Genomic DNA, 22,384 nt, shown 5'->3' with positions numbered 1-22,384 from the left:
TTTCGGCGCCCTCCAGGCCGACCTTCGGCAGGTCCTCCCACAAAACTCTGCGCGCGTCCTCGCTGGACGGATCCGGAGAGAACAGAGCCCCGTAATAGGCGCGGGTCTCCACGCGGATTCCCTCCGGATCCGAGACCGGAGATCCGTCGTCGGCCAGCAGCGCCAAAAGCTGCTTACGGACCCCCCGTCTTTTTTCCAGCGAGTAGAAGGGGGAGCCGCGGTCCAGGTCCCGCAGGAACTGGATCCGCGACCTCACGTACGCGCCTCGGGACCAGACGAGCTGCAGGTTCTTCAGCGCGCCCTCCTTCTCTTCATACGCCAGCCGCAGGGCCGGGTCCTCGGCGACTTGACCGAGACGGGACTCCAGGTCGAGCACCTCCTTCTCCAACTGCCCGACCCGGGCCTCCCGCCTCTTGGTCGACCCCTTCGCGTACTCCTGACAGAAGAGACGGATGCGAGCCTTGCCCACATCCCACCATAGCCTCAAGGAGGGGAAGCCCCCCTGCTTCCTTCTCCAGCCGGCCCAGAACCGACCGAACGAATCCCGGAACCGCGCGTCCTCCAGCAGCAGGTTGTTAAAGTGGCAGTACGCGGACCCCCCCCGGCGCGCAGCGGCACGAGCTCCGCCCACACCAGGTGGTGGTCCGTGCACGGCACCGGCCGCACGGAAGCCGTCGGAACGCAGGAGACGTATGCCCGCGAAATGTAGAGGCGGTCGATCCTGGACGCTCCTCCCCCAGACCTCACGTAAGTGAAGGCGCTGGAGTCGGGATGGAGATTACGCCAGACGTCCACCAAGTCGAGGGACCCGACCAGGTCCCTCAACTTCCCCATCGCCGCCGGGCACGGCTGGGCACCCGTGCGGTCCCTCGCCTCGAGGGTACAATTAAAATCCCCCCCGAGGATGACGCACTCGCCCGCGTCGATGGAGCCCAAAAGAGTGGACACTTCTTCAAAGAAGCGCGCTTGCTGTGCACCGGCCTGAGGGGCGTACACGTTCACTAGATGGAACGGCACGCCCCCCAGGCGAACAGTGACCTGGAGCAAGCGGCCCGGCACCAGCTCCTTGACCCCCAAGATCTCCGGCTGAAAATGCGGGGCCAACAAGATAGCCACCCCACTGGAAACACTGGAGAGGTGACTCATGTTGACCCCTCCTTGCCACTCCAGGAGCCACGTGGCCTCGTCTCCCGGAACGGTGTGGGTTTCTTGCAGGAAGCACACCGCATACTTCCCGTCCCGAAGGACCGAAAAGTTATTAAATCTGCGGCTAGCATCCCTGCTGCCGTTGACGTGGAGGCTGGCTATGGTTATCTTCATTTCAGAAGCACAACCAACCCCTACTTATGACTAACGGGGTAAGGAAGGGCGGCCGCTAGTCGACCGCCACTTCCTCAGCAGCCCAGTGAGAAACAGCCGGAACCGACGCAGCTCGAGCGGGTCCGCGCCCGCGTCCTCGCCCATAGTCCTGTTGGCGACGCGGGCCGACCCGATGAGCAGCGCCAGCTCCGACCATCTGTCGAGGGCCCGCCGGGTGGTGCGGCGACCCTGGCACGTGGCCACAAAGTCCCGGAGGTCCCTGATGGGAATGAGAACGAGGGGGGTCCCGGCGAGGGGCGCGAGGTCATCCATCGCCTCCTCGGCGACGGCATCTAGATCTTCCTCCGCCCCTACCACCGAGTCCCCGTCCTCCTCCGGGGGGGTCGCCACCGTCGGCCAAACCGTCCGCCACGCAGTGCGCATCGGGCGGCTCGGCCGCGACGGCCGGCCCCGCCTCCGCCCGGATCCCACCCCCAGGATCGGTAGCGGAGGATTTCTCCCTGGGCTCCTCCAGGGGGGCCGGGCCAGAAGACGGCGGCGGTTCGGAGACCCCCTCCGCCCCAGGCGCCGGAACGCCCGGAGAGACCGGAGAAAACGAAAACCCGGCCCCCTCCAAGTCGCCCGGCGCCGGAGACACAGACAGAGGGCCCTCCTCTGCGACGCCACCGGCCTCCGACCCAGTAGACGGGGTAAAATTTTTACAAACCTCGACGAGGTCGAGCAGCACCTGGGAAAAGTCCGGGTCGTTCTGGGCGAGCTCGTCCTCAGACGACTCGCCCGACCCGGTCCCCTAGCCGCCCGACCCGTCGAGGGGGAGAGCCACCTTCAAGGGATCAATTACCGCCGCGGGTTGTTCCGCAACCCCCCCCACGGGCAGGGTCTCGTCCCCATCACCGGGAGGCACGAGCTGGGCAGACGCTTCTGCCTCAGCCTCCCCAGGGACAGGCGACCCCTGCCGCTCGCCGATGGCGTTAGCGGTGGGGTGGGGCGCGGCGCCCGCGGCGGGCGACGACTCCTCCCGACCGGAGGGACCTTCCACCTCCCGGTCCTCCTCCTCGTCCAGGGAGTCGCGCCTTCTCTTGAGCGCGGAGGGGTAAAGGGAGGCCTCCATTTCTTCAGGGGCCTCCCCTGCTCCCTCTGGTGGAGCGAGTTCTTTGGGTCCCCCGGGCCCAAGCCCGGCCGCAGGTTCTGGCGTGACCGCCTCGGCGGTCGCGGCCACAGGCTCGGGCACGAGGTCCCCCCCACCTCCGCACTCCGCGATTATTTCTATGACGCGCTCGGGCGTCAGGGCCTCCAAATTCAGGGGTACGCCCTCCGCGGGGGGACCCACCCTACGGTTTCTGGTCTTGTCCCGCGCCTTCTTTCTGACCGGACCGCCCTCCTCCCCCCCGCTGGAGGCCTGGATGTCGTTGGCCTCCGACGACGACCGCGCCCCGGTTACGTTTGATTGAGGGGGGGCGCGGCTAGACCCGGAAGGAGGAGCGGCGGCGGCGCCAGCAGCCTTGGCCACTCCAGATGACTTGGCGGCCTTGGAGGCGGGGCAGTTTTTCCGCACGTGCCCCACCTCCCTACAGGCGTGGCACCGCACGCCGTCTGTCGTCCAGAAGACGCGGTACGGGGTCCCCCCGTGGAGGACCGTGAAAGCCCCGTCCGTCTCCCCCTCCCGCGCCAGCTAAATAAAGGCCTGGCGCCGGAAGGAGAAGACATGGCGAAGGCTGCTCTCCCGGAGTCCGAGCGGGATCGGGGAAATCCCCGACCTCACCTCCCCGAGTTGGTGTAGGTGGGGGAGGAGGAGCTCACTGGTGATAAAGGGCGGGACGTTCGATAAAACAACCCTCTGCGCGGTGGCCTCCAGCGGGTCCACCGGCAGGAAAGTCCCGCCCACGGTGAGCCCCTGAGCAATGGCCAGGGCCACCGCCCGCTCGGACTCCAGGAAGAAGACAGCCTTCCCGTACATTTTTGAGGCGGCCACTATGGCCGGAGGGCCGACAACCCCGGCCATAGCCTTCACACACGCCTCAATAGTCATGTTGGGGTGGGTGTAGCTCTTCACCCAGAGTTTTGTGGTCATTAGGCGGAACGGCGACGGGGCAGCAGCGGAAGCGGGAGCGGCCGCGGCTTTCGTCGCCACCGCCGCGTATGTCCTCGCCGGCCCCGCCGCCGATGTAGACGCCATAGTGGGGTGGATTTAAAAGAGCTACACACACCCCAAATGTCACAGGCCTGAAGGTGTTAAATGGCCTCAGGTAAGAGAGAGAGTCCTGAGCAGAGGGAGTGTAAATTAACTGGGCTGCCTCTCCCCTTGATGGTGTTAATTGGGAGAGGGCCCTTTCCTCCCTCTGCTCAATTGGCAATTAATAGGTGAGGGAAAAAAAAAAAGGTGCCTTTTGGAGAGGCAGAGAGAGGACAAGGAGAAAGAGGGGGATGGGAAGGAGGGGGGGAGCCGCAAGGGCAGGGTCCCCACTCAGGGTGTTGTTCGGTGGGTGGGTGTCGGCTGGGTGCACTCCCCCGATGGAATAAAAAAGTCTTTCCCGATGGTCTTCGGGCAGGGGGAGAAGATGTCTTCACCTGGGTAGGCTGGAAAAAGCCCAGGCTCAGCCCACCCCAGGTCTTCTTAGCACAGGGGAAAAACAAACTTCACCTGGGCAAGCTCCAGCCAACCCAGGCCAGGCTTTCGGCCCGTCTTCTTTCCCCCCCCGCCTAGAATGTAAAGTCTTTAGAGGAGTACACAGAGACACCCACCTGCAGATAGTCAAGTTGCAGCTCCTCCCCTCCCCTCCTTCCAAGTGGAGCTGTGTAGTAGTATCCTCTCTCCCTCTCCTAGGCTGGGGGCCAAGTTGGAGGCAGTGATGTAAAGGCCTCTGTAGTTGAAAACTGGAAGCTGGCCTCCTCCTCTGCCCTCTCCTCCTCCCTCTCCAGGCACCTCTGCAGATGATGTTGGTTGTAGGTTGTAGTGGTGGTGGCCTGGGGTCACTCCTTCTCTCCACACCCAGGCCAAGGCAACCACACACTCTCTCCCCACAGCAGGAGTAGCTCAAGAGCACAACCTGCTCCACTGAGGTCCTGTGAAGGGGCCAGTCAGTCCCTTTCCTAGCCTCTAGATGGCACCTTCACTTCCTAATTGGCAGTTAAGAGAGTCAAAGAGTAAGTTTTGATAAGAGCTACTATTAATGAGTATACAACTAATGTAACAGGCCTCCCTTGCGGTGCCATTTTATAGAGGTGCTTAGTCTATCAGGGGTGTCAGGTGGAGGAATTATATTATAAGGTCATTTCCTCATTAGTGCTCCTCTTTTGTTTGAACCAATAAAACAAAAACATTAAACAAATACACCCAATCCAATAAACCCCGAAACAAAACTTAACCCCTTAAATTAAAATCTGGTGGTTTAAACCAACTACGCACTCCAGTCCCCGCGGCGCCCACCGGTCTCGAAAGAGCTCGAGCTCGCCGGCGGACACCGCGTGCTCCATCTCCAGGGCCACCCGGCCGCGAACATGGCCGCGGAAGAGAGGGAGGCAATCCGGCCGGACGACCCCCTCGACCGCCCGCTGCCTGGACCAATTAATGGCTTTCTTGGCCAGGCCCAGGAGCAGGCCCACGAGGAGGTCCTCCGACCTGCCCGCTCCCCTCCGCACCGGGTGACCGTAGATCAGGAGCGTGGGACTGAAGTGCAACCAAAATTTGAGGAGCAGCCCCTTCAAAAAATGGAAGAGGGGCTGCAACCTCTCACACCCCGTGTAAACGTGAAAGACGGACTCCTCCAGACCGCAAAACAAACAGGCGGTCTGGGAGTCCGTAAACCTACTTAAAAATCTATTGCACGGAACTGCTCTGTGCAACACCCTCCAGGCCAAATCCCCGATAGAACAGGGGAGGACTCCCGCATAGAGAGCCCCCCATTGGGGACCTCCGCCTCCGTCCGGAGGTAAAACGGCACGCCACGGCGTGTCCGGACGGCAGGCGAAGATGGCAAAGTGGAAGGTGTGCAAGAGCAGCCCGTACAGGAAACCCCTCCGCGCAGAATGAAAAAGCACGGAGGGTATTTCCTCGAGACGGCTCAAGTTGTGAGGCGCCGATCCCCGAGGGGAGTCTCGGGGCAAGGCGCCGATAAGGAATTCCGTCCGAACGGGAGTAAGCTCGGACGGGATCTCCCCACGTGCCCGAGCCGCCTCGACACACCTCGTGGCGCCGGGGGGCAACATCGCTTTCACCGCCCCGATGGCATTGACCGCGAGCCGGACGTTGTCCCACGACATGCGTCGCGCCAGCTCCTCTGGCGCCATCCAGCCCGCTCCTCCGCCATCGAGTAGGTCCCCGACTCTAGTCACCCTGCCAGGCACAGCCCTGCGCTCCGCCAGCCACCCGAACTCGCGGACGTGGAGGTGCGGATTCCTGAACAGCGGCTCCCGGAGGACAGCCGCCGCTCCTGACGGGGGAGAGCTCCGCCTGGAGGCGACGGAGTTCCAAACCCATAGTAGTTCCTGGTAAAAGACAGGCAGCTCCCGCAGGCTCTCACGCCTGCCGCTCACCTCCAAAAACAGGAGCTGCGTGTCGTAATTGAGGCCGTGCAGCTGGCGGAAAAAATACGTCGCCAGCGCACACCATCTTGGAGGATTCTCGACGTACAGGTATCTCTGCAGCGTCTGAAGACGGAAAGTCGCAGCCTGGGTGCGGAGGCACACCAACGCCTGACCGCCCTCCCTAAGCGGGAGACTCAGAACCGCGGCAGCGACCCAGTGTCTCCTGTTGTTCCAGAAGAAGTCGACGAGCTTCTTCTGTATCTTGGCGACAAACGCAGGGGGGGGGATCAGAGTAACCAACCGGTACCACAACATGGCGGCCACCAGTTGGTTTATGACCAACGCCCGACCCCTGTAGGACAACACTCGGAGCAATCCTGTCCAGCGTCCTAAGCGAGCGGCGACTTTGGCCTCCAGCTCGTGCCAGTTCGCCGGCCAGGCGTCCTCGGCCGGGCTGAGGTAGACTCCCAAGTAGAGGAGGTGCGTTGTACTCCAGGCGAAGGGCCTGAACTCCTCCGGCAGAGAGTCCACCTGCCACTGACCCACCAGGAGTCCAGAACATTTCCCCCAGTTGATCCTGGCGGAGGATGCGTCCGAGTAAATCTGCTGGCATTCCCGCATCCTCCGCAAGTCAACGGGATCCGTGACCACGAGGAGCACGTCATCGGCGTAAGCCGAGAGGACCACCTCCACGCCCGGCCCTCGCAGAGCCAATCCCGCCAACCTCTTCCGCAAGAGGCGCAGGAAAGGCTCCACGCAAATGGCATATAACTGGCCGGACATGGGGCATCCCTGACGCACCCCCCTCCCGAAGCGAAGGGGCGCCGTCAAGGACCCGTTAACTTTAATCAGACACTCCGCGGCAGCGTACAGAAGTCGGATCCGGGCGACAAAATGCGTCCCGAACCCGAAAGCGCGCAGAGTCCCGAAAAGATACTCGTGATCCACCCTGTCGAACGCCTTCTCCTGATCCAGGGAAAGGAAGGCGACCGACAGACCAGCCCTCTGGGAATGGTGGACCAGGTCCCGGACCAGATGGATGTTATCGTGAATGGTCCGGCCCGGGACCGTGTAGGACTGGTCGGGATGGATCATGCGGGCCAGCACGGCGCCAAGGCGAACAGACATGGCCCTGGCAAAGATTTTGTAATCCGTGCTGAGGAGGGAGACCGGGCGCCAGTTCTTGAGGAGGCGGAGATCACCCCTCTTAGGCAGCAGGACGATCACCGCCCTGCGCCACGAGAGGGGCATCTCCCCGGTCGCCAGACATTCCCCCAGGAGCCGCACGTAGTCGCCCCCCAGGACGCCCCAGAACGCCCTGTGGAACTCCACGGTCAGCCCATCCAGCCCCGGGGACTTCCCCCTAGAGAGCTGGCGGAGGGCGCCGGACAGCTCCTCCAAACTCAGAGGAGCGTCCAGTTTTTCGGCGCCCTCCAGGCCGACCTTCGGCAGGTCCTCCCACAAAACTCTGCGCGCGTCCTCGCTGGACGGATCCGGAGAGAACAGAGCCCCGTAATAAGCGCGGGTCTCCGCGCGGATTCCCTCCGGATCCGAGACCGGAGATCCGTCGTCGGCCAGCAGCTCCAAAAGCTGCTTACGGACCCCCTGTCTTTTTTCCAGCGAGTAGAAGAAGGGGGAGCCGCGGTCCAGGTCCCGCAGGAACTGGATCCGCGACCTCACGTACGCGCCTCGGGACCCGACGAGCCGCAGGTCCTTCAGCGCGCCCTTCTTCTCTTCGTACGCCAGCCGCAGGGCCGGGTCCTCGGTGACTTGACCGAGACGGGACTCCAGGTCGAGCACCTCCTTCTCCAACTGCCCGACCCTGGCCTCCCGCCTCTTGGTCGACCCCTTCGCGTACTCCTGACAGAAGAGACGGATGTGAGCCTTGCCCACATCCCACCATAGCCTCAAGGAGGGGAAGCCCCCCTGCTTCCTTCTCCAGCCGGCCCAGAACCGACCGAACGAATCCCGGAACCGCGCGTCCTCCAGCAGCAGGTTGTTAAAGTGCCAGTACGCGGACCCCCCCCCGGCGCGCGGCGGCACGAGCTCCGCCCACACCAGGTGGTGGTCCGTACACGGCACCGGCCGCACGGAAGCCGTCGGAACGCAGGAGACGTACGCCCGGGAAATGTAGAGGCGGTCGATCCTGGACGCTCCTCCCCCAGACCTCACAAAGGTGAAGGCGCTGGAGTCGGGATGGAGATTACGCCAGACGTCCACCAAGTCGAGGGACCCGACCAGGTCCCTCAACTTCCCCACCGACGCCGGGCTCGGCTGGGTACCCGTGCGGTCCCTCGCCTCGAGGGTACAATTAAAATCCCCCCCGAGGACGACGCACTCGCCCGCGTCGACGGAGCCCAAAAGAGTGGACACTTCTTCAAAGAAGCGCGCTTGCTGCGCACCGGCCCCGGGGGCGTACACGTTCACTAGATGGAACGGCACGCCCCCCAGGCGAACGGTGACCTGGAGCAAGCGGCCCGGCACGAGCTCCTTGACCCCCAAGATCTCCGGCTGAAAATGCGGGGCCAACAAGATAGCCACCCCACTGGAAACACTGGAGAGGTGACTCATGTTGACCCCTCCTTGCCACTCCAGGAGCCACGTGGCCTCGTCTCCCGGAACGGTGTGGGTTTCTTGCAGGAAGCACACCGCATACTTCCCGTCCCGAAGGACCGAAAAGTTATTAAACCTGCGGCTAGCTTCCCTGCTGCCGTTGACGTTGAGGCTGGCTATGGTTATCTTCATTTCAGAAGCACAACCAACCCCTACTTAAACCTAACGGGGGAAGGGAGGGCGGCCGCTAGTCGACCGCCACTCCCTTAGCAGCCCGGTGAGGAATGCCCGGAACCGACACAGCTCGGACGGGCTCACGCCCGCGTCCGCACCCATGGTCTTGTAGGCGACGCGGGCCGACCCGAGGAGCAGCGCCAGCCCCGACCATCTGTCGAGGGCCTGCTGGGTCCTGCGGCGACCCTGGCTCGTGGCCACAAATTCCCGGAGCTCCCTGATGGGAATAAGAACGAGGGGGGGCCCGGCGAGGGGCGCGAGGTCATCCATCGCCTCGTCGGCGATGGACTCTAAGTCTTCCTCCGCCCCCACCACCGCGTCCCCGTCCTCCTCCGGGGGGTCGCCACCGGCGGCCGAACCGTCCGCCACGCAGTGCGCGTCGGGCGGCCCGGCCGCGACAGCCGGCCCCGCCTCCGCCCCGATCCCACCCCCAGGATCGGTAGCGGAGGATTCCCCCCCGGGCTCCTTTAGGGGGGCCGGGCCAGAAGGCGGCGGCGGGCCGGAGACCCCCTCCGCCCCAGGCGCCGGAACGACCGGAGAGACCGGAGAATACAAAAACCGGACCTCCTCCAAGTCGCCCGGCGCCGGAGACACAGACCGAGGGCCCTCCTCTGCGACGCCACCGGCCTCTGACCCAGCAGACGGGGTGAATTTTTTACAGACCTCGACGAGGTCGAGCAGCACCTGGGAAAAATCCGGGTCGCTCTGGGCGGGCTCGTCCTCAGACGACCCGCCCGACCCGGTCCCCTGGCCGCCCGACCCGTCGAGGGGCAATGCCACCAGTACTGGATAAAAACCCGTCGCGGGTTGTTCCGCGACCCCCCCCACGGGCAGGGTCTCGTCCCCATCCCCGGGAGGCACGAGCTGGGCAGACGCTTCTGCCTCAGCCTCCTCAGGGACAGGCGACCCCTGCCGTTCGCCCGTAATGGTGTCAGCGGTGGGGTGGGGCGCAGCGCCCGCGGCGGGCGACGACTCCCCCTGACCGGAGGGACCTTCCTCCTCCCGGTCCTCCTCCTCTTCCAGGGGGTCGCGCCTTCTTTTGAGCGCGGAGGGGTAAAGGGAGGCCTCCATTTCTTCAGGGGCCTCCCCTGCTCCTTCTGGAGGAGCGAGTTCTTTGGGACCCCCGGGCCCGAGCCCGGCCGCAGGTTCTGGCATTACCGCCTCGGCGGTCGCGGCCACAGGCTCGGCCACGAGGGCCCCCCCCCCCTCCGCACTCCGCGATCAGCGCGGCGACGCTCTCCGGCGTCAGGGGCTCCATGTCGTGGGGGACGCCCTCCGCGGGGGGACCCACCCCACGGTTTCGCGTCTTGTCCCGCGCCTTCTTTCGGACCGGACCTCCCTCCTCCCCCCCGCCGGAGGCCAGGATGGCATCGACCTCCGACGACGACCGCGCCCCGGTAGCGTTGGATCGAGCGGGGGCGCGGCTAGACCCGGAAGGAGGAGCGGCGGCGGCGCCAGATGACTTGGCGGCCTTGGAGGCGGGGCAGTTTTTACGCACGTGCCCCACCTCCCTACAGGCGTGGCACCGCACGCCGTCCGTCGTCCAGAAGACGCGGTACGAGGTCCCCCCGTGGAGGACCGTGAAAGCCCCGTCCGTCTCCCCCTCCCGCGCCAGCTGAACGAAAGCCTGGCGCCGGAAGGAGAAGACATGGCGAAGGCTGCTTTCCCGGAGCCCGAGCGGGATCGGGGAAATCCCCGACCTCACCTCCCCGAGTTGACGTAGGTGGGGGAGGAGGAGCTCACCGGTGATATAGGGCGGGACGTTCGACAGAACGACCCTCTGCGCGGTGGCCTCCAGCGGGTCCACCGGCAGGAAAGTCCCGCCCACGGTGAGCCCCTGGGCGATGGCCAGGGCCACCGCCCGCTCGGACTCCAGGAAAAAGACAGCCTTCCCATACATTTTTGAGGCGGCGACTATGGCCGGAGGGCCGACAACCCCGGCCATAGCCTTTACGCACGCCTCAATAGTCATGTCGGGGTGGGTGTAGCTCTTCACCCCGAGCTTGATGGTCATTAACCGGAACGGCGACGGGGCAGCAGCAGCAGCGGGAGCGGCCGAGGCTTTGGCCGCCGCCGCCGCATATGTCATCGCCGGCCCCGTCGCCGCCGAAGAAGTGCTCGCCATCGTGGGGCGGTTTTAAAGAAGAGCCACACCCACCCCAAAAGTCACAGGCCCCGAGATGTTAATGGCCTCGGTTATTAGGTCTTTCCCAGAGCAGAGGGAGTGTAAATTAACTGGCCCGCCTCTCCCCTTGATGGTATTAATTGGGAGGGGGGCCCTTCCTTCCCTCTGCTCAATGGGTAATTCGAAAAATAATAAAAAGAGGTGCCTTTTGAGAGGCAGAGAGAGGACAAGGAGAGAGAAAGAGGGGGATGGGAAGGAGGGGGGGGGGCCGCAAAGGCAGGGTCCCCACTGAAGGTGTTGGTCGGTGGGTGGGCGTCGGCTGGGTGCACTCCCCCGATGGAATACAAAGTCTTTCCCGAAAGTCTTCGGGCAGGGGGAGAAGACGTCTTCACCTGGGCAGGCTGGAAAAAGCCCAGGCTCAGCCCACACCAGGTCTTCTTGATGTGAAACAAACTTCACCTGGGCAGGCTCCAGCCAACCCAGGCCAGGCTTTCGGCCCGTCTTCTTTTCTCCCCCCGCCTGGAATGCAAAGTCTTTGGGGGAATGCACAAGGACACCCACCTGCAGATGTCTGGAATCGCAGCTCCACCCCTCCTTCCACGTGGAGCTGTTCGTGTCCTCTCTCCCTCTCTCCCTCTCCTGGGCTGGAGGCCGAATTGGGAGGCAGTGCTGGAAAAGGCCTCTCCCGTTCTAATGCTGGCCTCCTCCTCTGTCCTCCACTCCTTCCTCTCCAGGCACCTCTGTAGATGGGTTGGTGTGGGAAGGTTGTAGTGGTGGTGGCCTGGGGTCACTCCTTCCTTCCAATTTTACTCCCAGGCCAAGGCAACCACACACTCTCTCCCCACAGCAGGAGTAGCTCAAGAGCACAACCTGCTCCACTGAGGTCCTGTGAAGGGGCCAGTCAGTCCCTTTCCTAGCCTCTAGATGGCACCTTCACTTCCTAATTGGCAGTTAAGAGAGTCAAAGAGTAAGTTTTGATAAGAGCTACTATTAATGAGTATACAACTAATGTAACAGGCCTCCCTTGCGGTGCCATTTTATAGAGGTGCTTAGTCTATCAGGGGTGTCAGGTGGAGGAATTATATTATAAGGTCATTTCCTCATTAGTGCTGTAACCAGGCCTTTAATGAGGCTTCTGCACAGTGTGTCCAGGCTTCAGGCAGTTTTGGGTCACACTTGCATGTATAGTTGGGGTCGACTAACACTCGGACTTCTATATCTGATAATATGAGGCTCCAATACCTGAATTGCCAAAGGTGCCTCCCATGATATTACTGACCCCATAATTTTTAATTTTTTGTTCACCATGTAAGCTTCACCTTATGGAGAATAACGTACAGGATTTGTGAATTTTTTTCTTTAAAAAAAATCCACCTTTAATCGTTCCTGTAATAGAAACATAGAAGATAGGAGCAGGAGTAGGCGTAGGCCATTCGGCCCCTCGAGCCTGCTCCGCCATTCAATGAGATCATGGCTGATCATCCAAATTCAGTACCTTGTCCCTGCTTTCTCCCCATATCCCTTGATCCCTTTAGCCTTAAGAAATATATCTGACTCCTTCTTGAATATATTTAATGAATTGGCCTCCACTGCCTTGTGTGGCAGAGAATTCCACAGGTTCACCACTCTCTCTGGGTGAAGAAATTCCTCCTCATCTCTGTCCTAAATGGCTTACCCCTTATCCTTAGACTGTGACCCCTGGTTCTGGACTCCCCGGCCATTCAAATAGTTGCATTATTGAGCTTGATGACTCATCATCAGAACGACAAGGAAATATGGTAATAAAATCAATTCTGATTCTCAGCTCTGATTCTGGTTCTCTCTCCACAGAAGCTGCCTGAGCTGCTGAGTGCTTTCCAGCATTTTCTCCACAGTATTTTGCTTTTGTAATAAAATGAATGTTTATTTTCTTAGTTTTGTTTAATTTTGTGTTGATTAAAAATGTCATGGGTGAGAAATGGAACTTACTTTTGTGTTTACTTCTCAATCTTTGACTATGCCACCATTTTAAAATTTCTATATTTTTACATTATTTCTTGCAATTTATTTCTTGCAATTGACAGAGACCATTAACATAATAAACCAGACTTGTCAAGCAGCAGGTTTCAACATCTCTCTCTCATATATATAAAATATAGATCAACAAATCTGTTACATCTCTAACTTTTTCAGTTCTGACGAAGGGTCATCGACCAGAAACGTTAACTGTTTCTCTCGCCACAGATGCTGCCTGACCTGCTGAGCATTTCCAGCATTTTCTGTTTTAATTTCAGATTGCCAGCATTCGCAGTATTTTGCCTTTGTATCCCACATTACGTGACTACACTCAAAGTTCTTCATTGGCTGTAAAGCGCTCGGAGACATCCAGTGGTCGTGAAAGGCACTATATAAATGCAAGTCTTTCTTTTCTTTCTTTGTATAATTTTTTTAATGTTCTTGGGATGTGGGCAGCATTTATTGCCCATCCCTAATTGCCCTCGAGAAGGTGGTGGCGAGCTGCCGCCTTGAACTGCTGTGAGGCGAAGGTGCCCTTCGGGAGGGAGTTCCAGGATTTTGACCCAGCCAGGATGAAGGAAGGACAATATATTCCCAAATCAAGATGGTGTGTGACTTGAAGGGGATATAATAATTTCAAGGAAATTATATAAAATTGAAAAGCTACCAACAATGTGCACACTTTTTATAAACCAAGATGGGTGCATAATTTATTTTTGGCTGCTGCTCGAAAGTATATTTTTCTATGAGCACTTTCACTTCATTGTCACTGATGCAGTCTCAGGACTGGGAGAGTTTGCAGCAATGACAGAGCAGCTCGCCACTGCGCAGAATCCAGGTCTCCACCCAGGCCGCAATGGCTGGGGGCCTGCGATTGGTGGGTTGCCGGCCATATGATGCGGGCTCCGACCAATGGCGGGGCGCCACACTCGGGCTCTTGGCTCTCTCTCGCTCGGGTTTGCTCTTTCACTTTGCTATCGCAGTGAGACCGAGAGCCAGCCGGAGGCCAAAGGGGGGAACGGCAGAGCGTGGAAAACATTAACACGGGGGAGAAAAAAAAATACACCAACCTCAGGCCTCTCCTTCCCCCCCCACACACACACACAGCCGCCATGATTCGCCTGCTGCTGCTCGCCTGCACTGCCGGCGCGGCCCTGGCCAGCGACGTGCTGGATCTGACGGACGATGACTTCGAGGATCAGGTCGGGGAGCACGGGCTGATGCTAGTGGAGTTCTTCGCCCCCTGGTGAGTCCCTCAGACCCTCCCTCACCCCCCGGAGTACCCAGAGCTGGAGATGGCGGCCCATTCCCCTAACCCCCGGTACCCGGAGATGGCGGCCCATTTCCCCCCCCGGTACCCATGACTGGAGATGGCGGCCCATTCCCCGCGGTACCCAGAGCTGGAGATGGCGGCCCATTCCCCTCACCCCCGGTACCCAGAGCTGGAGATGGCGGCCCATTCCCCGCTCCCCCCCGGTACCCAGAGCTGGAGATGGCGGCCCATTCACCGCTCCCCCCGCCCGGGGGGGGGACTCACAGCCCAGGGGAGGATGGAAGGCTTTCCGACTGCGCTGGACGCCGCCCCTTACTTTCGGTTTCCCCGGTGACTGGCGGGGGGGTGTTGGTGGGATTGTGGTTGTATTTATTGTGCCGGGAAACCCCAGCGGGCCTGGCCTCGGTGGGGAGTATAGGATGTACTCGCCCCCTCCCCAACCCCTCTCGGGGGGGTCACCAGCCCAGCCCAGCCCAGCCGAGCCGTGTTTAATTACTCGCGGCGGCGGCCATCCAATCGGCCCGAGGCCGAAGGAGCTCGGCTGGTTCGGCGGGCGCTGCATTCTGGGACCTGTAGTTTTTTCTCCGCCGCCATTGCCCGGCGGCGCGGTGCGCGTTGACTACAATCCCCAGGGTGCCCAGCGGTGGCGCTCGACGCCGCAGTCGCAGGCGGAAATTGGGCACGCGCCCCGTGGCTCCCGCTGATTGGCTCGCCAGGCATTGGTGGCCGGCGTTCATTGGCCGGTTGGTGCTCCTCCCCCTTTTGACCAGTAACGATGACGACGCCGGGTGGCTGTGCTGCCAGGCCGGAGGGGGTGGGAGTGACCAGCCCCGCTAGCATAGCAACTGCTGAAACCTTACCTGGCTGGGCATTTCTGGCAGCAGATAAAGGGACGCCAACAATAAACACCCAAATCATAAGAAACAAAGGAAACATAAAATTAACTAAGAATTCTATTCTCTGCATCAACTAGACACTCCAGTTACAGTGGACTGCTGTAATTCTAGAATGGGTTGCTAACGGGTAACCAGGACAAATGCTATAGAAACATAGAAGATAGGAGCAGGAGAATTTGGCCCCTTGAGCCTGCTCTGCCATTCAATGACATCATGGCTGATCATCCAAACTCAGTACCCTGTCCCTGCCTTCTCCCCATATCCCTTGATCCCTTTAGCCTTAAGAAATATTATCTAACTCCTTCTTGAATATATTTAATGAATTGGCCACAACTGCCTTCTGTGGTAGAGAATTCCACAGGTTCACCACTCTGGGTGAAGAAATTCCTCCTCATCTCTGTCCTAAATGGCTTACCCCTGATCTTTAGACTGACCCCTGGTTCTGCACTCCCTCGCCATCGGGAACATCCTTCCTGCATCTAGTCCGGTTAGAATTTTATAAGTTTCAAGTTGGATTACTAACGGATCACCAGGACAGCTACTTGGTTGCGAGCAACAGATTTTTCATTTGTGCAGCACTTCCTACATCCCAAAGAGTTTCACATCGATTGAATCGTTTTCAAAAATATTTCTGCTGATGTAGGCAAATGTGGCCTGTTGGTGGTTGAGGGAGGCATGTTGACCAGCCCAACTCTGTCTTGTTCAAATAGTGTTATGAAATCTCTTGTATCCAGTTGACCAGGCAGATGTAGCCTTGGGTTATCACCTTATCAGAACATCTATCTAAAGGAGCTGCTGCAAATGCTTTACTTGTCCTTGGGTTACTAGCAATGGATAACAAAGATGATGTGCTACCTGTTTGTGGGTTGTGTGTGGGAGGAGAATACATTACAAGTCCAACTTGAATTCACTGATGCATAGTTTTAACTTATTCCCCAAACTCTTTCTTTAAATGATCCAAGGACAGGTCCTAGAGATTTACTTAATTACCCATCCAGCGCACACAGAAATTTTACAGAACTTTCAGGTAATAAAAGTGGGATGAAGGCCATCATGATGCAAGTTGAATGTAGGAATTGCTAGACAGAAAAAAAGACTACGGTCCCTCTAGTTTGCTTTCTGCCATCTTGGTAGTTGTACGATACAGCGATACTGGAGTTGTTATCTTGGCAATCTCTTAATTAGTCGACAACAGACTCTGACATAAGGTGAAGAAACCCTCAATGGTGGAAAGCTTTGGGAACCATAAGTCCAAAGTAACCTGTTTTTAAGCATGCAACAATTACCATATGTCACATCTCAAATTACTCAGAATATAAAATATAATTTTCTGCACAATCCATCTCATTTGCATTTGAGCAAATCAATACTGTCTGCTTCCACTGTCTCGCTCGGGAGCCTCTTCCATTACTACTTGCTCACTGAAATTGTTTTTGCAGATTTGTTTTGAATTTCTCTTCTCCCCACCCTCCCCTTCTAAGTGCAGGCTATGTTCTGTGGTTTGACTGTCTGGACAAGGTGACAGTCGATATTATCTTGTCCCTTTAGAATCCTAAACAGCAATCATATCACCTCTCAACCGTCTTGTTTTTCCAATGAGAACATGCCCAGTTTACATAATCGCTGCTCCTGATCCAATCCTTCCATCCCCTAGGTGATGGATGCCACTGCAGTTTTTCTACATGGCTGTCGTGTAAGGAAAAGAATCATCTGAAAGATGGCATAATGACAGTGCAACTCAATACTGAAGTGCCAGCCTCGATTATGTGCTCAGGTCCTGGAGTGGGGTTTAAACACACAACCTTCTGACTCGGGCGAGAGTGCTACCACAGGGCTAAGCTAATGCTATCCAAACAGATTGCCAAAACATTTTCTAAACGGTTGAATTGCTGACTAATTTGTGGAAGTGAAGCTTCACTCCCTTTGAGTCTTGAAGTAAAGCTGCTACATATAACTAAAATACACTTAATTGTTGGATTGTACTTTTATTTTTAGAATGTAGAGACTGCAGAGTGATGCATATGATGATGCCGTGAAGCAGTCTTAAATTGATTTAAAATCGTACGTCAGGAGTAGATTTACAATTGGATAAACTCTTCCTGTCCCAGGAGGGGCTTGGTGGGGACATACACCTTATTTGAGCAACACTGTTTGACTATATACGATGAGATGCCAAAAGATGTGATTATATCCTACATGCATTACTTGTATGTAATTGTATGTAAATCACTGACGTGATTTTTTTTCTCTTTACTTCCTGTGTGTTATGCCCACTGCCAGAAGTGTGATGGATGTAAATATTTATCATTCTTGCGGCAGTTATGTATATGTTGCAGAATGGCTTTAGTTGTCACTTAAATGCATTTTTTTTTACAATGCTCTGATTTTGTGCTGTTTACCCAATGGGAAGAATATTTATTTGGCAGATTGCTCATTGCATGTGATTATAATGGAGCTCCTGCTGCTTTGCTGGGTGGTGGAGTAGGGAATGAATTCTGTCCCTAGCCCCATTCCGTGAGGATCAGAGTACAGTCAAGTGTCTGGCAAGAGACTTTACACCAACACCTTTGAAATCTAGGCACCATTTTATTAAAAATATTCCTACGACAGTGATTCATTACCAGCAACTGGCATAAAATATACAATACACAAAACCTTAAAGTGGAACAATGTAAAAGTGTAAATTAGATAGAAACAGAGAGAGAAAGTAAGTAGTATTCAGGTCTCGTATCCAGCAGCCCATTCTCCTTGGCTCCAGCACAAGTGGAGGGCAGCTGTGCCAGGCAAATACCCTGTTCCATTAGCATGGCATCTAGGAAAAACCCAATCTACTGATCCATAAGTTGGGGATTCAGACAGACCCTCTGCATTATGCAGCTCTAGTTCATTGCAAAGTAAATGGTGAATTCTTGTCTCAAATGCAATCACTGAGTTGGGAGGATGACGAGGCTTGAAATCATGTGTGGGGGGTGCTAGCTGCCTTTGATCAGTACTGCTGCTGCCATAGTGCAGGGTGCTGACTGCTTGACTTCAGCAAGAGGCAGCCGTAGAATATGAAAGTTTAGAAACCTTCCCAATCTTCCCCCCCCCCCCCCCCCCCCAACCCCACTCCAAGGGTTAACAGTTAAAGTAAATGGCAGTACTGGAGGAAAGGAGCACAGTTAGCTGAGAAGTGTTACGTTATCCATAGGGATATTGGAGGTAAGAGTCTGAAGGGAAAGGCACAAATGGCAATATTTACTCTGGGTCTAACTTGGGGTGGACTAGGAGAAAGGTTAGGGTAGCTTCCGAGTGTGGATGTGTGCGTGGTAATTGCCAGGCTGCGAGAAGAATAATGGAGGTACAAGCCATTTGATTCTCAATCAGCTCACTACCAGGGACAGAGTGAACAATACAGAAATTGTGTGGAGAGTCACTTGAGCTGTTCCAGCATTTTGTTCAGTGCAGCCTTGGTAGTCGGAGATCAGGTTGTTTGGCTGGCTGCCTTCTGTTGGACAATGTCCGGAAGCCCAAAGAAATGGAGCAACTGTTTAAAATAGTTGTTGTTTTTAGGTAATTTGGAAGCTAACAAATGACTACGGCACCTTGCCAACATTGTAAATCATTTTTATTAATGAGTATTGTTATAAGCGTGTCTGATAGAAGCTTGAGTTGAAATTAGATATGCACCTTGGTGAAAGTTGTTACCATAAATCCTACATCTTTGTTTCCTTCACTAAATTGCCTCAGAGCTGAGTAAAGCTACATGGCATACCTTTCTTTCTTGGGGATTAATGTGGTAACGGAAGTAATTTGACCTTGATGGCTTATAGCTGAGTTTTCTGCTGGTCCATCTTTAGGGGCAATTTTAGAACATGCACGATTTCAAATTCGACTCTTCAGTTAGCCTGTAGCTGTTTGAGAAACCGTTCTACTACAAATGTTCTTTCTTTTTTAAGCTGATATAAATGAACAGCCAACACTGAGATGGGGTGGAATCCCTGTCCTAAAACTGGCCAATTTAGCTTGCTTTGGCATATTTTAAATTTGCAAACTTTTAACATTCATTCATATATCGCTACTAAAATTCAAAATCTGTAAAGATTAGATTAATATACTCGCGCTTTCTCATCAATATCTTGTTTATAGGTTTCCAACCATATACTGTAAGTGAAACACATTTAGATGTTTGAAATAAATGAAGCGCATTAAGGAGGTGCTTCTTTTCCCTGAGCTTTTAAATACAGATTTTATACAACTATAAATGCTGACTCTTGTGAAATTTGCAGTAAAGTAAAAACTTAGCATATTATCAGCCTATCTATTTCAAGGGCTTGTCTTGCTGTCTTGTAGTCTCTGGTTGTGTTATCTGTTCAATTACTTTGTCAGTATAAAATGAAACTAGGTGAGACAGTCGGTTTAACAAAACTTCTGTATGCTAGGGTACAGTAGCGTAGTAGTTATGGCACTGGAGTAGCAACCCAGAGGTAAAGAATTCAAATCCTACCATGAAAATGAATTCAATAATCTGGGAATTTGTGGCCAGGCACCAGATAAGGTGACCAAGAAAACTGAATTGTCTTTAAAAACCCGTCTAGTTTACTAATTCTTCAGTGAATCCCCTACCTGTCTGGTGTATACGTGGTTGATATCTTCTGACATGGCTTAAAAAGCTACTCCATTGTAGAAAAAAGTCCGTTGTCAAATTATTTAAGAAGTCTAGTTCCTCATGGTGTAAAACTGCTAACAGGAAGCCAAACAAATTTGACAGCAACCCGCTTCCCTGTGTTTTGGTGAAACCGCCCTGATTGATTACTCAGACCTGAATTGTGGTTTGGATTGTGAGCATATAAGGAAAGCATCATTTCTTTAGCTTTCTCTGAGTGCAACATGGGAGTTGTAGTTTGCACCCTGCTCCTACACAACTGCGACATCCAAACGCACTGTGATAATTGGGTAGAAAACGTATAAACAAGTGTGAGGCACAGTTGCACTCCATAGAATTTACAGCGCAGAAACTGGTCATTTGTCCTATCAAATCAAAAAAAAACATAAAATAAATAGAAAGTTCCCTGGGCTGTCTTACACTAACAAGAGTTTTAGCAAGAGCTACAAATCTAGTGTGAAGGGGTAGGCAAATGATGTACAGGAAACTTTCTGGTATCCGGATAACCGAACGCTATAGTAAAAGATACGGAGCTCAGAGCTCTGTATAAAGCAACAAACCCTGTGCTTCAAAACAATCGGCACAAGTTGCTAGCGTCTCTGTAACTTAGCAACAGCTTCAGCTACACCCTTGCACAGCAACAAATGGAGTAAAAAAAGTAATAAAAGTAAAAAAAAAAGTTACCTGAACCAACTCCTGAATTTTGCTGGTTGATAGAGCGTTCCGGTTATTTAGGGGCCGGTTAATCGAAAGTTTCCTGTAGAATCAAAGAATGGTTACAGCACAGAAGGAGGCCATTCGGCCCGTTGAGCCCAAGCCGGCTCTCTGCAAGAGCACTTCAGCTAGTCCCACTCCCCCGCCCTTTCCCCGTAGCCCTGCAAATTTTATTCCTTCAGGTACTTATCCAATTCCCTTTTGAAAGCCACGATTGAATCTGCCTCCTCCACCCTTTCAGGCAGTAAATTCCAGATCCTAACCACTCGCTGCATAAAAAAGTTTTTTCTTCTGCCAATCACCTTAAATATCTGTGTCCTCTGGTTCTCGACCCTTCCGCCAATGGGAACAGTTTCTCTCTACTCTGTCTGGACCCCTTATGATTTTGAACATCTCTATCAAATCTCCTCTCAACCGTACATAAGGTTACATAGGGTATACAGCACAGAAACAGGCCATTCGGCCCAACCAGTCCATGCCGGCATTTATGCTCCACACAAGCCTCCTCCTGTCTTTCCTCATCTAAATCTATCAGCATAACCCTCGATTCCCTTCTCCCTCATATGCTTGTCTAGCCTCCCCTTAAATGCATCTATACTATTCACTTCAACTACTCCCTGTGGCAGCGAGTTCCACATTCTCACCACACTCTGGGTAAAGAAGTTTCTTCTGAATTCCCTATTGGATTTCTTGGTGACTATCTTATATTGATGGCCTCTAGTTATGCTCTTCCCCACAAGTGGAAACATTCTCTCTGTATCCACTTTATCAAAATTTTTCATAATTTTAAAGACTTCCTATTAGGTCACCCCTCAGCCTTTTTTCAAGAGAAAAGAGACCCAGATCCTTTCCTGATATGTATACCCTCGCATTTCTGGTATCATCCATGTAAATTTTCTCTGCACCCTCTCCAGTGCCTCCTTTTTATAATATGGCGACCAGAACTGTACGCAGTACTCCAAGTGTGGTCTAACCAAGGTTTGATACAGGTTTAGCATAACTTCCCTATTTTTCAATTCTATCCCTCTAGAAATAAACCCTAGTGCTTGGTTTGGTTTTTTATGGCCTTGCTAACCTGTGTCGCAACTCTTCGTGATTTGTGTATTTGTACTCCGAGATCCCTTTGTTCCTCTACCCCACCTAGACTCGCACCCGCCAAGTGATAAGTGACCTCCCTATTCTTCCTACCAAAATGTAATACCTCACATTTATCTGTGTTGAATTTCATTTGCCAATTATATGCCCATTCTGCAAGTTTATTAATGTCCTCCTGTAACTTGTTGCAGTCCTACTTAGTATTGACTATTTCCTCCTCCCTCCAAATTTGGTGTCATCTGCAAATTTAGAAATTGTGTTTTTGATTCCAAAGTCTAAATCATTCATGTAAATTGTGAACAGTGGTCCCGGCATTGATCCTTGTGGAACACCACTCCCCACCTTCTGCCACTGTGAATAGCTACCCTTTACTCCCACTCTCTGCTTTCTGTCCTGAAACCAGCCAGCAATCCATTCTGCTACTTGTCCCCTGACTCCGCATTCTCTGACCTTGTTTATCAGTCTATTATGGGGTACCTTATCGAAGGCCTTTTGAAAATCTAGATAAATTACATCTACTGCATTACCCTTGTCTACTCTCTCTGTTACCTCTTCAAAAAATTCAATAAGGTTGGTCAAGCAAGACTTTCCCTTTTGAAATCCATGCCGACTCTTCATTATTATATTTTTGGTTTCTCATCATCCAATGTCATGTCCACCTGTTCTATCTCCCTGGTAAAAACTGAAGCAAAATAATTACCTGTGGTATTATCCTGACTCCCTTAATGACCCTATTCCCATCCCAACCTTCCTTTTTTTATTGATGTACCCATAAAATATTTTACTATTTTGCTTTATGTTCCTTGATAATTTAATTTCATAGTTCCTCTTTGCCTCCCTAATTGTATTTTTGACTTCTAATCTTTTCGTATTCTCATCATGCATTCTCCTGCTGTCTATGTACTTAATGTATGCCTCTTTCCTTACCCTCAATTGTTCCCTTATGGCTTTATTCATCCATGGAGTCTCATTATTATTTAGTTTCTTCTTTCCTTTTAGCAGAATATATT

The 22,384-nt window shown here is 54.3% G+C and overlaps 1 protein-coding gene across 1 annotated transcript in view; it reads left to right on the top strand.

Annotated features, from left to right (window-relative positions):
• The first annotated feature begins 13,693 nt into the window (after positions 1-13,693).
• LOC147100098 (protein disulfide-isomerase A3-like) overlaps positions 13,694-22,384 on the top strand; it is a 30,694-nt gene continuing 22,003 nt past the window's right edge. Inside the window, exon 1 of the mRNA XM_085968799.1 lies at positions 13,694-13,997. Within this exon, the coding sequence (XP_085824925.1) occupies positions 13,864-13,997 (134 nt within the window). The 5' untranslated portion in view covers positions 13,694-13,863. The remainder of the gene's footprint in view (positions 13,998-22,384) is intronic.

Source organism: Somniosus microcephalus, chromosome 27 (genome assembly GCF_052327205.1).
Source record: "Somniosus microcephalus isolate GS21.2 chromosome 27, FLI_Smic_1.0, whole genome shotgun sequence".
NCBI classification, from domain to species: domain Eukaryota; kingdom Metazoa; phylum Chordata; class Chondrichthyes; order Squaliformes; family Somniosidae; genus Somniosus; species Somniosus microcephalus.
The sequence above is the reverse complement of the archived record's forward strand: the minus strand, read 5'-3'. Positions and strand labels throughout refer to the sequence as shown.